Consider the following 14,029-nt stretch of genomic DNA (forward strand, 5'->3'; position numbering starts at 1 on the left):
CCGGGCAGCCCTCCCCGCCCCGGGCAGCCCTCCTCCCGGGGCCGCGCTGCGTGAGCCCTCCCTCCCCGCCTCCCTCCCTCCCTCCCCCGGCGGGGCGGGCTGTTCCTCCTCACCTCAGCTCACCTCAGCTCATGCCGCCGCTGCCGGGGGCGCTGTGGAGCGGGGCACGGGCCGCCCGCCATGGCCGAGGCCGGAGCGGGGAGCGCCGAGGGGCCGGAGGAGGAGCGGCGGGCCCCTGAAGGTGGCTGTGGCGTGGGGAGAGGGGGCGGGCGGCGGCGGGGTGCCCACCTACCCCCCCACCCCGGCCCGCTGCGGGGGGCTGCGGGTGGTGCCTGGCAGTCTGTCTGTCTGTCTGTGTGTCTGCCTGCCTTGCCCGCCCGCCTCCCCGGTGTGGCGGGAGCGTTGCGGTGAGGCGGGCGCCGGCGGCGGGGCCGGGTGCGTGTCTCCAGTGCGGCCCCACGCCCCCCCCCCCAGTGGGGAGCAGCCTGCTTCTGTCAGGGCGCTCGGGTCCGGTCGTGTCCCCCAGGACCGCTCGGTGGCCGCTGTGGGGCTTGTTGGTTTTGCGCCGGCCGCCGGCGTGACCCGAAGGCTGCGGGGCTGCCCTGGCCCGGGGAGGCGAGGCGGGGGGTGCCGGGCGGTGTGGGGTGTGCGCTGGCCGGGCAGTCCCGGGGGAATGCCCCCGCTCTGCTCTGCTCTGCTCTGCTCCTCTCACAGGTGTGTCGTGACACCGGTGGGACGTGGGCTAAAAACACGATTTGTTGTTTTTTTTTTTTAACTTAAGAGATAGTTGACTTGTTTCCGATATACGCTTCGCTGCTTTATGTGTTCCCGAGAGGCGAGTAGGGATTTCTTTTGGTAGCTGAACATCATTTAGTATTTTAGGTGTCGCGATTTTGGCTGCCGTGTGTGTGTGTGTGTGCGCGCATACCCCCCGCTTGTATGGTGACCAAGATTGGATGTTCCTTCCTCGTTTTTAAATCGTAAGTTTCTGGTACTAAAACGCGTCTGCTTGAAAGGCACCCGCCGCTGCTCGTGCTCTTCCTGCTTTGAAATGGGCATGTTGCTTCCTCTCTCTGAGGAGAAAGAAGTGTTTTGCACGGGCTTTGAAAAACAGAAGCGAGGAAATCTCTTCTCAGGCATCACCGAGGCTCGGTTTAGTTGGCACCCGTTCTTCTAGGTTTAGTAGTAGTAGCTGTTTTCTAAAGTTCTGCTGGGTTATGTGTGTTTATATGGGTATGGGGGGGGGGTCCTGCTTGTCTAGCATACTTGGCGTTTCTCAGTCTCTGCTGCTTGATTGTTTAAATACTGGTATAATTTTGTAGCAAGTAATCTAGTGTTTGAAAACAGAGTGGGCTTTTTTTTTCTTGAGAGTTTCTGCAGTCTGGTAAATAGTGCTTAAAAAAAGGAGTTTATTGTTTCTCTGTCATGCACATACTGTAAGGAGAGGAGATAACCAAAATAAAGAAAACTCAAAATATGCAGACATTTCAATTAACAAATAGATTTGGGAAAGCAAAGAAATGTAGGCTTTTATGTTTTACAGTGAAAGAAATCCCGTCCCTGGTTTGTTTTGTTACCCATGTTTACTCCTAGTCTTCTAATGGATTTTGAAGAAACAAGTAGGAATAGGCTCAAATGGAGGTTAGCTGGGTTGTTGGTTGGTTGGTTTTGTTTCACTTGAGTGTACATGTTATTTTTATACTTGTATGCTAAGAAAAACAAACCCTGAACTGGCCAGTTGATGTCAACTAAGAATCAAATTCATGGTATAAGGAAATAATTTGGTAGATGATTGTGAGACATAAAGAATGATGAATACTCTGTTGACAGCTCCCTGTTTGGACTCCAGGGCCAGCTAAAACCATGGAAGTTCTGCAGCTGGCTGATGGGAGTCAGCATTTTACAATAATATATTTTGCAGTAGTAAGCCACCTTGATTCCTTTAGATTCCTTGTGATTGGAGAGGTGGTTTTTCTGTGGGTGTTGTTTTGGGTTTTTTGTTGGTTTTTGGTTCGTGTTTTTTTTTTTTCCAGTAATGAACTGCAGTTCTCGATTTCTATCAGTGACCTCGTTGGAGTCTGAAAGTGACTGGGAAAGCAGAATAGGCTTTCAAGGGCTTGTGTAGTATCTTTTCACTTTCTAGTTACAGTCATATTTTAATACACTAATAGGTTTGGAGAAATATTTAGTGTTTGAAATGTATTAAATACGTGTATTATTTATTTGGTAAGCTGTGATACTTGACTGTGCTCCTGCATTGCACAGGCTTATAAAATTTAGGGGAAAAAAACCCCTATTTTAAACAGAACATTTCTACTTTTTTCAACAATGAAAACTGTTGCCCCAGCTTTCAATGAGAGATAGTGTGGGTTATAATCTGGATGCCAGAGGTGCTGTAATTAGCTTGAAGATGCTTTTCATACCCTATTTTAAAGCTTTACAATAAAATTAATATTTCGTACAACTCTCAGTCCTGTTTAGAAAATATGGTTCTTTGCTTTGTAGTTGTTCAGATCTGCAAGGCCTGTAGAGTGATACAGATCACAGCAGCTTTGACTTTCTTCCTCATACAGTACTGTAGGTATGTAGGATACGGGTACAGTTTCCTCATTCATTAATGAAAATCTGCAGTAAGAACTGATTGAAATAATATTAGAAAAATAACCATCCTCTGTGTGTGCTGCATATATAGAGAGATATGTCTAATTGCTTATGTCTTTAAAAAAAAAAGGTCATTTAAATTGTGACAAAACTTAAGAATCCAACTTGGCATTTTGAGTAATACCTCAGTTTAGAAACTTTAAATTGCTTGTGTGTGTATATATATATATATATATATATCTGCTTCTTTGTATGACTGCACTCCTGCAGACTGTTGACTGAGACCCTGAAATCCAATAAGTGCTCAGAGGCTGTGTGCATGGGAGCATTTTGGTTCAAAGCAATAGCATTGGCTTGAACTGAATCCCCCATCGTCTTCACTGACTGCTTATTGTTTTGGTTTGCACAGCAGTTGTGGTGTAAATGAACTGGACTCTTTTCAGAAGAAACTAAAGTAGAATTTTCTTGTAGGAGGGTTAGTGCTATGCCAGGCCTGTACCAAATATACTTCGACTCCAAACATAAGGGACTGAAGCAGTAATTTGTTTCCACACAGCATTAAAACACATGCATTGTAAGGATTTTTGGCCCACTGAACCAGACTGAATGTAATTTAGTGTAAGCTCCCTGAACTACTTAAAAATTAGAAACGGGCTTCTGAAGCAGCTGCTACTCTCTACTGACCAGTGGCTGTTCTGCCATTGCATTTACTGCTGTAGACATAGCCTAATAGCTTGTGTGAGGAGATTTCAATTTCAATAACTCATCTAGTTAGACTAAATTACACTTATGTGCCACTTTAACTACTGTATGTTCTAGCATAATTTTGGCTTCTTTGAACTTGTCAAAGCTTGAACTTGTAACTAAAAGTTTTTCCTTCTGCCAGAAAGTTTTTCAAAGTATGAAGCTGGATTGGAAGTGCCTTCTTATTCTTAGAAAGCTTGTGCCATTGTTAACTTAAGCAACTGCAGAGCTGTGACATTTCTCCAAGTCTGGTGTGTATGCTTATTCACAGACTATGAAGAGTGCCATCCGTAAGTTTTATAAATGTCCTTATTTATTGACATTTTATGTCAAGCCCATTTTACTGTAATATCCTGATAGATGGATTTAGATGTTCTTTTTTCAAACTGGCTACATGAGGGCTGACTGACAGCTTTTAAAATTAATTTACTAATATCTTCAAGACTTGTATTTTTCTGTTCATTTTTGGAGTGCTTATGTGTATCTTGTATGATAACCTTTTGATTATTCTAAAAAGTGAAAGTAGTGTTTAATAGTGAAGTGTTATTTTAGGAAAGCCAGTGAGGAGTAAACCTGGACGGAAAAGCTAGGTTTATTAGCTTTCATGGGAGGGAGTGAGTGGGTCATGAGGTAGTAGTGCATAATTAAGGCAATACTTTTGGAAGACTGTCTTGGGCTTAAACTTGTTGAATGTGACACAAATAGGTGTTATCTATGGAAGTTATATTTTAAGAATTACATAAGAGTTCTATATCCACCTTGGGTGGGATTCTTCTCATTTATGTTTAAATATCTACAGAGAAGATATCCAACTCTGAGCTAGTTACTTTGGTCTTTGTGTAATTCTTAATAGAGGTAGGCACCTTGGACTGTATTTCGTTTAACCAACTGTAGAAATCTATTTTAGATTGAGATGAATCACCTAGAAATGTTGTCTTCCCTTGGACAAGAATGGCCAGTTCAGATGTGGACATCTTTATATGTTCAGATGAATCTCAACTTTTTTGGCTGATGGAGTTTGGTCATAAGCCTTTTCTCATAGATGGTATTTGTTTAGGAATTGAGAACCTTAAAACTGTTAGTGGAGAAAACAGCTCAGGAATGTGGCATGTGTTTAGAAAATATTATTGTCGGTAATTGGAAAAATGTAGAGGCTCCCAAGCGCTGTTTCTTAAAGGATTGCATGTGATTTACTCTGAACCTTTGTCAAACATAGGAATATGGTTGATTTTGTATGTCTTTACTTCAGGTCCCACCCCTAAACAGCAGTAGCTCATTTGCAGTTCACTTTCATGCCAACCCCTTTGGGGACTGTAAAGTTGTTTTATTTTCTTGCAGAAAAACATGAGAGAGGTTGTAGTTCAGTTGGGTATGGTCTTGTATGTTGATGTGATGAGAACATTATATGTTGATAACCATTCCTGAAATACTTTGTTTGCCTGATTATGAAAGATACTAAAGTGAGTGTTAAAATAATAGTTCTTTATTATACACTAATTGGGAATGAGCGGTTTTTCATGTGATGTGTTTGTAGTGCTTGTGTGGTTTTTGCTTTAACACAGAGATAATTGTAACAGTGAGATTTTTTTTCAGTATTACTTACATCTGTGCTAATGTGCATAATATGCTTTTAAAATGTGCTTAACTTTTCATATAAATACACATCTGTGTAATACTAAAAGCCAAACATAGATCATAACTAGCCAAATGCATTTGAGGAACAAGTAACTTAAAATTGGTTTACCAGTATGCCAGGGCATTAACAGAACTTTGAAATTAACAGGAATAATTTTAAAAAAAGAAATTTAAAAAGTGTAATTTTCCAGTTGGACTTTTGTCTTGCACACCAAACTAGTGTAAGTAATAGTCTTCGGGAAGTAAAACAAAATACCTCTAGTTGAATTACTGTTTCTAGTAGTTTAAAAATTGACTAGTAATTTCAGTTTTCCAGGAAAATAAATTTGTGATAAAGAATGGTCTCTCTGAATATTATTTTTCATGAAGCAAGAGTGCTATGAAATTCAGAAACATTTAGTTTTGCTTCATATGTTCATACGGGTGTTTGGTTTTGATGTTGGTAGTATTAAAATGTTCACAGAAATTGAAAATATAGGAAATTCAGGCAGGTGCACAAATGAAAAGTAAAAATACAGCTTTTTCCTCTCATAGAATTACACCGTGGTCATTGGGATGCATTCTAGCTCATTCTCTGGGAACCCAAAGATTTTAAAAATCCTTTATCCAGCTCTCCCAAAGTGGTAAAGCTGGAGAAGTAACAAAGTCTTTCATCACAGACTACATGAGATTAGCGGACTCTTCAGGGAGAGAATGAGCACCTTGGAATCACCTAGTATCATAATGATTGCTATTAGAAAGCCCTAAGAGATTATTTTAAAGCACTCTTACTGACTTCTCAAAGGTGACTTAACTTTATGAACTGTTTCTGTCTGCTTCTTGTTCAGTGAGTAGTAGGTATTAAAAAGATTTGCTCTTGTCTGTTAAATTCCAAATAATTACTTTTCTACTCATTTTGGTAGTTCTGAATCTTTAAATTTATTTCTCTTACTTGTTTTCTTTTGCATGGTTTTTGGTTTTTTGGGTTTGTTGTGGTTTGGTTTGGGTTGTAGGGTTTTTTGAGAATCTTAAAGAATATATGTAAAGGGTATATGCTGCATCTTGTACCTGTCAGGAATCAATACAGATTCTTAAACATATATTTTTGTCTCAGGTCAACCAGCTATTTTACTGGAACTTAATTAGATGGCATTTAACATGGCATTTAATTTGTCACAGTGGTAGTATTTAGGATTCAATCTATCACCTAAAAATTGTAATGTTGAAGTTCTTAATAGATCATTGTTGCTGATAATCTAAATGTTTTTTGTTTTCTCAGTTAAGAAAAAGATAAGGGTAGTGTTGGGAAATGCAGTTAAATGCAGTACTCAGAATTTGCTGCTTGAGCGCGAGGGGAAGAAATAGTAATTATTTTGATAATCTGAAGGATAAATTGGAAGAGCTGTAAATGATGCATTTCATTTTGTTTCTTTAAAGGGAAGGGGTTTAGAAAGCAAGCTGGCCATCTGTGTGCAAAGGCGTATTTAGGTCAGTGGGTCTGTTCTGTCCTGCTTTGTTCCAGGACGAAAGAATCTGTTGTGCTGAAGGCATTCTTGTCTTTGATATATGTAAGGTTTCTGTTTAGTAAGTACTTTCATGAATATTCATGAAGTATGATTATACTTTGTTACCTTAATCTGGTAGTTATAGGCTGCTATGACCTAAGTGAATTAAAAATACTCTTTATAAATAAAGAGTTTATTTGGAATTGTTGGGGGGTTTTGTTTGCTTTATAATTGCACAAATTTATAGTAGAAATATAAAATGAGACTATTATGAAGCAATGATTAATCATAAATATTTCAAGCATCTATCGATTAAGCCTTTGTGGTATGTACGATGTGATTTATTTTAGTGTATTTTTAATAACCCTAACTTGACTATCTTGTGTATTTGAGGTAACCAGATTTTCTCTCTCTTGCAGATACTCAAAGGCTATTACTTATTTTTCAAGTATTGATTAATTATTTGAGTTTCCACCTCTTTTTTGGAACCTGCAGCGTGGCTTGAGTTAAAGAGCTTTCTGAAATAAAACAGAGGCTGATTCTGTGTGGTCTGACTTGGTAGACAGGATTAGTAGAAGACTAGGCGAGCTGTTTTTCAAGTATTAGCCTATTTTTGTTTAACTCTCCAGAGTCATATTCCAACAGAAAATGAGAACCTAGAGGTAATTTTACTGGGGTAAGGTATGCTTACACCTAAGAGGAAAAAGAAATATGCACGTTTACCTATCATTTACAGACAGCACAGATGCTAATAAAAAGGGAGTTTGCAATAAAGTATCCAGTTTTTCTTTCCTGTTGGATTTTGAAAGTACTGATCTTGAGTTTTGCCTCCTGCAAAAGTAGGAGATGCTCACTTCCTTAAATGACCCTCTCAATCCCTCATCTGTCCTTCTTGGAGGTAATTCTTTATTTTTTCTAGATGTATCACATAGGATGCTTTCCTTACTAGGACATAAAGCTCAAATTATTTCCTACATTTGCTGGAACAGAGATGATTCTGATTTTTTTACCTAGACATAATTTTTTGTAATAGCTTTGCATTAAGATAGAAAAGAAGTGTAAAGATGCTTAGATTTCTTGAGACTGTTTTCCTTTCCTGCTAGGTCACTAGGATTATTCTGGGTTAAGACTGGACCTCCCACAAACAAAGCAGTTTTCCTAGAGAGGAGAATTGTGAACGGAACTTTGAAGTAGTACTTGATGAGCTTGATTCTGACTTACTTGACTGAAATTATGTGTAATTGTAGATTTTTCGTCAGGAAGGTAGTTACGACAAACTTTAATTGTTTTGAATGTTGAGCTTGTTTAAAAAAATGCTATTTCCTTATATAGTTTTGAAGTTTGATTTAGTGTTAGTCACAGTATTTTGATCTGATAACTAATTCCACATCTTGTGATTTTGCAGCAGGGTGTTTGAGATCTTGGGGAATTTAAGTGTAGTCTGCAAAGATTGTGTAAGGCGGAGACGAGATATATTTTATATTATATCGTTGTGTTGATTTGGTTGATGAGATCACTGCCAGACTGTGGGAAGACAATGTGCACTTTTTCTGTACTTAGGTTGCAGCCATGCAACCCCTGTTTTTTTGTTTCAGAGTTCTAGGAGCCACGTACCAACAATTTGTTTTTTCCAAATGAAAATCAGAATGGATATACAATGATACAGCTCCTCCTGGACACTGATATATTTATTTTTTTTTTCCTCATTCAAAGATAATTTCTCAGTAGATGGAAATCCGTGCATTGCTTCTGGAGTACCCAGCCTCATGAATCCAGTAACTAAGTCTGCTACCACCACTTCTTTCAATGCTTCTGTGGCTGAGATTCCAAGGAAGCGCAAAGGAAGTGATTCTGATAACCAGTAAGCACATCAGTTCTGTATGCGTCTCAACATGAATTTGAGACATTCATCTGTTATTTATGCAACCTGGTAACTGTCTAATCCTCTTTCTTTTATTTATTACCATTATTTATTACAATTTCTTCCCAATTCATTCTTTTACAGTCTTGAGATATTAAAAACAGAAAAAGTAATCCTTACATCTAAGGGATGTATGTAGGATTCTATGATTCAGGCCATTTCCTGGCCTGAACTGTCTGGGTAATGTGTCTCTAATGCTGAAATTTCAATCCTAACTTTTATTATTGATTTTTTTTCTTCTTCTTTCTTTATTTTTTTGTTTGTTTTGTTCTTTGCTTGCTAGTAAAGGCACGTTCTCCTAGCAGCAAATTATTATTAAGTTGTTTGAACTCTCACAAGTGCACACTAGAATATCACCTTGAAGCATAAAACAAGATTACTAACTAAGCTCTTTGATCTAGAACTGCAGAGTTGGAACTGCTTCTTCAGTGACCAAGGCAGCTCTTTACTTACATGTCCGGACAGACCTATGACCTAAAAATGAGGACTGTCCTACAGTAGTACTCAGTCTTTCTAAATGGGTCATACTTGAGTACTGAGATGGTATTGTTGACTGTTTTGTTTTATAACTGCCAAACAGATGCCAGTTAACCAAATAATCATTTACATAGAAAATGTGCTTTTAAAGTGATCTATTCAAAGCTGTATTAATCAGCCAGAAGGGACACGAATCAGCCTGCAGATCTAGTGTTTTACAAGTATCTCCAAACTAGTGTGGAAAATCCGTGTTTAAAAAGTGGGGAGGGGGAAATACACATATATTTGTTGCTATTAATGGAATTCTCTGCTTCTTCCATAAATAGCCAGTTGATCTACAGAATGTAGCCACAGTGGAGATGTTGATGTAATTGCCAACCTGAAGGTTCAAGTGTATCTTGTAGATGTCTGAAAACTCCACAAATACCATAGTTTCTGAAAAAAAAGGTCTCCATTCTTTTTCAGTAACTCTTGTTGATTTTTACCGGTTCAGTGAAAGGGCTGGTTCATCAATAGTGTTCCCATGAAGTCTGGATCTCTCTCTGATTTCATGAAACTTCTGTCATATAAAAAAAAAAAAATTTCAAAGTTGAAATACTAATAGAAAAGGTATCATTTTATAAGAACTAGTAATTACTTGCTAAAAACTAATGTTCTTGCTGAAAAATTTTGTGACTTTTTTCACTGGCTGTATCAAGTCATCTGTTCTTGCTTTGAACTACATGTTTATTTTACTATTCGTTTCTGCAGGGAGACAGTTGAAGTTGAAGGTGATCCTCAGAAAAGGTACTTTTTATAAATCAAACTATTTCTGTTTTCAGTGCTATAAACATACTGTGTTTTCCTGTTTGGTTAGGTGAGCTGTGCAGTTTGCCTTAAGGCGTGCTTTGTCTAAAGGTACATCTTTGTATGGCACCAGGTGCTAAACATGTAGGTAATAAATGGAATGGATAGGCCCACCCATTGTTAAGGTGTTCTGGTGTTTCTTTATAAGAAGATACTCTGACTTGCTTATAACTTTAGCAGGCTTAGTATTGAAGTTAAGGTAAGAAGGGGAACAAATGACAAGGAACAGTTAAATAAGAATACTAGGGAGGTAAAGGAAAGGTCTCATACTCTTCCTAGAAAGTACTAGTGCATGTCAACATTTTTTGTTTGTTTGTTTTAATCTTGACAAATGTTTTTGAAATAGAACTACCACAGCTATGTTAAAATAATTCTATCACAAGGTGGCAAGCTAGACTTAAGATTGGCTGTGCAGCATAAGTAAAGACTTTGTATGTGTGTGTTATGGGATAGTCATTAATTACACAGTTACTTTGCTGTGATTTCTTTTTCTGCACCTGAATACCTTATTTAGAAAGTATATTTGTTTATATGTAGATGTGTAGTATTCTGTTTTTATAATACTCAATATTTCAACTGGAAGGGACCTACAATGATAATCTCATCTCATGCTGTTAAGGGCATTGTCCAAATTCCTTTTAGACACTGACAAGCTTGAAGCATTGACCATCTCTGTATGAAGCCTGTTCCAGTATTTGGCCACCTTCTCAGTAAAGAAATGCTTCCTAATGTTTGGTCTAAACCTCCTCGGTGCAGCTTTGAACCATTTCCACCCACGATTTCACCAGGGATCAGCACCTCCCTCTTGGCTTCCCCTCCTCAGGAAGCTGTAGAGAGCTGTTGCCTCTCAGCCTTCTCTCCAAACTAGACAAACCCAGAGTCCTTAGCCACTCCTCACAGGACATTCCTTCCAGCAGTTTCACCAGCTCTGTTGCCCTCCCCTGCATGTATTCAGGGATCCCTCTGCTCTGCTCTTGTGAGACCCCATCTGTAGTATTGTGTCCAGTTCTGGAGCCCCCAACACAGGAAGGACATGGAGCTGTTGGAGCAAGTCCAGAGGAGGGCCATGAAGATGGTCTGAGAAAGCTGGGGTTGTTAAGCCTGGAGAAAGCTCTGGGGAGACCTTTATAGTGACCTTCTGAAGGGGACATACCAGAAATCTGGGGAGGGACTTTTTATAAGGGCATGTAGCAATAGAACAAGGAGTGGTAGCTTTAAACTGGAAGAGTGTAGATTTAATAGATGGTGTTGAAGAATACAGCAGTCTTAGGGACAAAAGAAGTTCATTGCCCTTGTTTGAATAATCCTTTATATTTTCCTGCTGCCAAGTATTTGGCATGATACAGGCCCTGTGCTTGTCTTTCATTTACAGTTTTATTACATAGACCTTCCAGTCATTGCTGTATGGTAGGGGAAAATATTTTTGCTTTTTCTGACCGGGAACAATTAAAGTGTATTTTAGATCCAGTCTAGACCAGTGTTGCTCTTTTCATCTTTTGACTGTAAGAATTTGGAAATAAAAACATGAGTAGATGATGTATTTTGTGTATTTTTGAAGTAAAAAAAAAAAAAAAAATCCTGGGTTTATCTGACTGTTCTATTAGTTTAGTTTTATCCAGGGTAGAAATAGACCCATAATTATGAAGTACCCTATAATATGCTTACATAACTATGAATATTGCAACTTACGCTTTGATCTCTTTCTGTTATGCATCACTTGATAGATCAGTTTTGTATTAAGGATTTTTGTGGGTTTGCTTTTGTTAGCCATAGTAAATTTTTAGTATTTTATATATCTTCCTGAATTCATGGGAGGAAAGAAGTGCCTAGTATTAAATATGCAATGTAAAACTATTATCTTATTTCCTCTAGGAGTGAAGATGAAGAACCTGTTAGAATAAAAGATTTCAGGTACTAATTTACAATAAAATTACATTTTGCTAGTAAATGTTAGGATTCACAAAGTAAAATATTAATTTTGGGGTAACATTCATTAAAATTGTCCAATATTCAACAGTAAACTTTTCCCCCTAAATTTATACTCTTATCCTCCTTGAGGATTTTATTTTCTACCAATTTTAATGAAAGTTGTGTTGCAAAATATCTCAGTTTAGCAAAACTTGAGGTTAAAATTTTCAAGGTGAGAATGAAATGCAGTACACTTAAGTCATGTATAAAGGGAGGAGCTGATCCTCAGTCTGTATGAATTTGAGAATTATTTTTCTAGATTTGTCTACACTTGGAGGTATTTATAATTTATCCTGCATGAAAATTGATTCAGCTAACACATAACAAAGTATTCTTGTTCTGGAACAAGTTTTTGTGTAGGGAATTATTGGAAGTTTGCCAATGAAGTTCAAATTCACATCTTACCTGAATCCAAATGGAAATTCACATAAAGCACTTGTAAGATTTGAAATGCTGTGTGACTGAATGCATTCATGATTCATCTGGAAAGTACTTTAAGCTATAGACAAGCCTCTTAGTAAGACTAGAGCTGTTTAATAAAGTTGTTTTTAAAATAAGTCTTTTATTTGTATGAGCAGAGATGTCAAAGCAGAAATACTTTACCCACTCTGCTGCCACAAGCATTATTTATACAGTATAATCATTATGAAGTGTGCTTCTAACTTAAATTAAATAGAAGTGGTGTTCCAAAATATATTAGATATTTTTAATTCCAAAATTAATTTCCCTTTACTGAGTGTCCCAGATTGCTCTACAAGATTCTGTTTTGTACAGTGCTTTAATAACTTTAATGTTGCACCGGGGTATTTTTACCTTAAGTTTTGGTTCATTAATTGGAGGAAAACAATAATTTGAAGATGCTTGGAATGTCTGCTTAACAGTTATCTCCCTCCAGTGTTTCTTTTTGCAAACCTGTTGGGGAACTTGCTTTTTTCCCTTCTGCTTTATAACTGAGGAATGTTAACAGCAGACTTTTTGAATTATCCAGTTATCACCTGAATTTCTGCATCCACCTATTCAGGTCTCTCTAACTTCTCGACTCTTAGAGACGGAAGATTGCTTTTTCCCCAAATGTTGGTATGTGTCTTCCTGAGGCTCACAGTTCAAAGAGCATACGCAATACATTACTTGATTCCTCCTACCTGACGCAAAGAAAGAGTTGGGTGAATCTGCAGAGTTGAGAAAATTTCATTTTAAAAAAGGCTTTAGAGAGAGAAAAGCTAACTGCTTGGATGAATGGCCCAGAATTATTTGTGTGGAGAGGGCATTTCTGTTTTGGGAAAAAGAATTATAATAATAGAAGACTGGTTTTAAAATTGTACTTTGTTCTTTCTCAACAGGCCAGACATAGTTTATTACCTTTAATGCTTTCTGTTACAGTATGCCTAAGAGGAAGAGTTTTGGAGATAAGTTAACCAAAACATGCTGTTTCTTAGTTTGGTTAACTACCATTATGTCTGGTCTCAATCAGAAAGGAAAATAATCTTCATTTTAATTGAGTGGCTAGCTTGTCTTCTGAGTAAGGAGGGAATAGAATGAATTAAAGTTTTCTTGATCAGCTGAAGGATGTTAGAGGGAAGGTACTCAGCTAGAAAAGCTAACATGCTCCACTGGAAAGAAAGAAAGAAAAAGTGACCTGAGATACCAACATATTCATGAATTGTAGTGCCTTAGAAGGGGATTTCTGATTAAAGCTGTCCAAGAACAGAATCTCTGTTTCTCTGGTTGAGTTCTTGGGCTGAGGCTTGCAGAGAGACAAAATCTGAGACACAAGGTATGCACAGAGGCTGAAACCCCTTTCTACCATCTTATCAGGTGAATGAAGGGGAAAGCTTTCTGATATACTTCTGGTGAAATTAAACGAGGCATAGCTTTTTCTTTCAGTTTCCACTACATAGCTTACGAGCACATACAAATGTGTTGTCTGCTGTTTGTGCTGTGCTATGAATAAAGGCTTGTGGTCAAATCTTTCTTCAATCTTAATAATTTTTAAGGTAATGAGATAACATGAATACATGGCTCATCTCAGATTGTTGTGAGTTTGCAGAAAACTGAGTTGAGAGATGCTTTAGCAAGTGCTTAGGCCATTCATTGGTGTTTTGGTGGTGGTTGTTTTTTGTTTGTTTTTTAAAAGGTAGCTGAATGAATACCCCATCTTAGTTACACAGGCCAGGTAGCAATGGAGGCAGGGAGTAGAAACGTCTCCCAGTGATTACTAATGATATCAGAAGTTCTCTGGTATACTGTAAGGTATTCACTTGGACATCAAGGGTCACAAGAAGAATTTAACTTTTAGAAGTCTTCATAGCCTCTTGTTACTGCCACATATCATCAAATTGTTGCTTGAGATGAT

The 14,029-nt window shown here is 38.2% G+C and overlaps 1 protein-coding gene across 4 annotated transcripts in view; it reads left to right on the forward strand.

Annotated features, from left to right (window-relative positions):
• BMAL2 (basic helix-loop-helix ARNT like 2) overlaps positions 1 to 14,029 on the forward strand; it is a 36,516-nt gene that overhangs the window by 429 nt on the left and 22,058 nt on the right. The window contains exons 1-4 of one of the 4 annotated variants that reach the window (XM_051608531.1): positions 93 to 241; positions 8,178 to 8,325; positions 9,613 to 9,648; positions 11,581 to 11,619. In XM_051608531.1, coding sequence (XP_051464491.1) covers positions 181 to 241; positions 8,178 to 8,325; positions 9,613 to 9,648; positions 11,581 to 11,619 — 284 coding nt within the window. In that variant the 5' untranslated portion in view covers positions 93 to 180. Of the gene's footprint in view, positions 1 to 92; positions 242 to 6,504; positions 6,544 to 8,177; positions 8,326 to 9,612; positions 9,649 to 11,580; positions 11,620 to 14,029 lie in introns of those variants that run through there. The other 3 variants (XM_051608534.1, XM_051608533.1, XM_051608532.1) reach the window with 3 other exon arrangements.

This window comes from Apus apus, chromosome 1 (assembly GCF_020740795.1).
Source record: "Apus apus isolate bApuApu2 chromosome 1, bApuApu2.pri.cur, whole genome shotgun sequence".
Classification (NCBI taxonomy): domain Eukaryota; kingdom Metazoa; phylum Chordata; class Aves; order Apodiformes; family Apodidae; genus Apus; species Apus apus.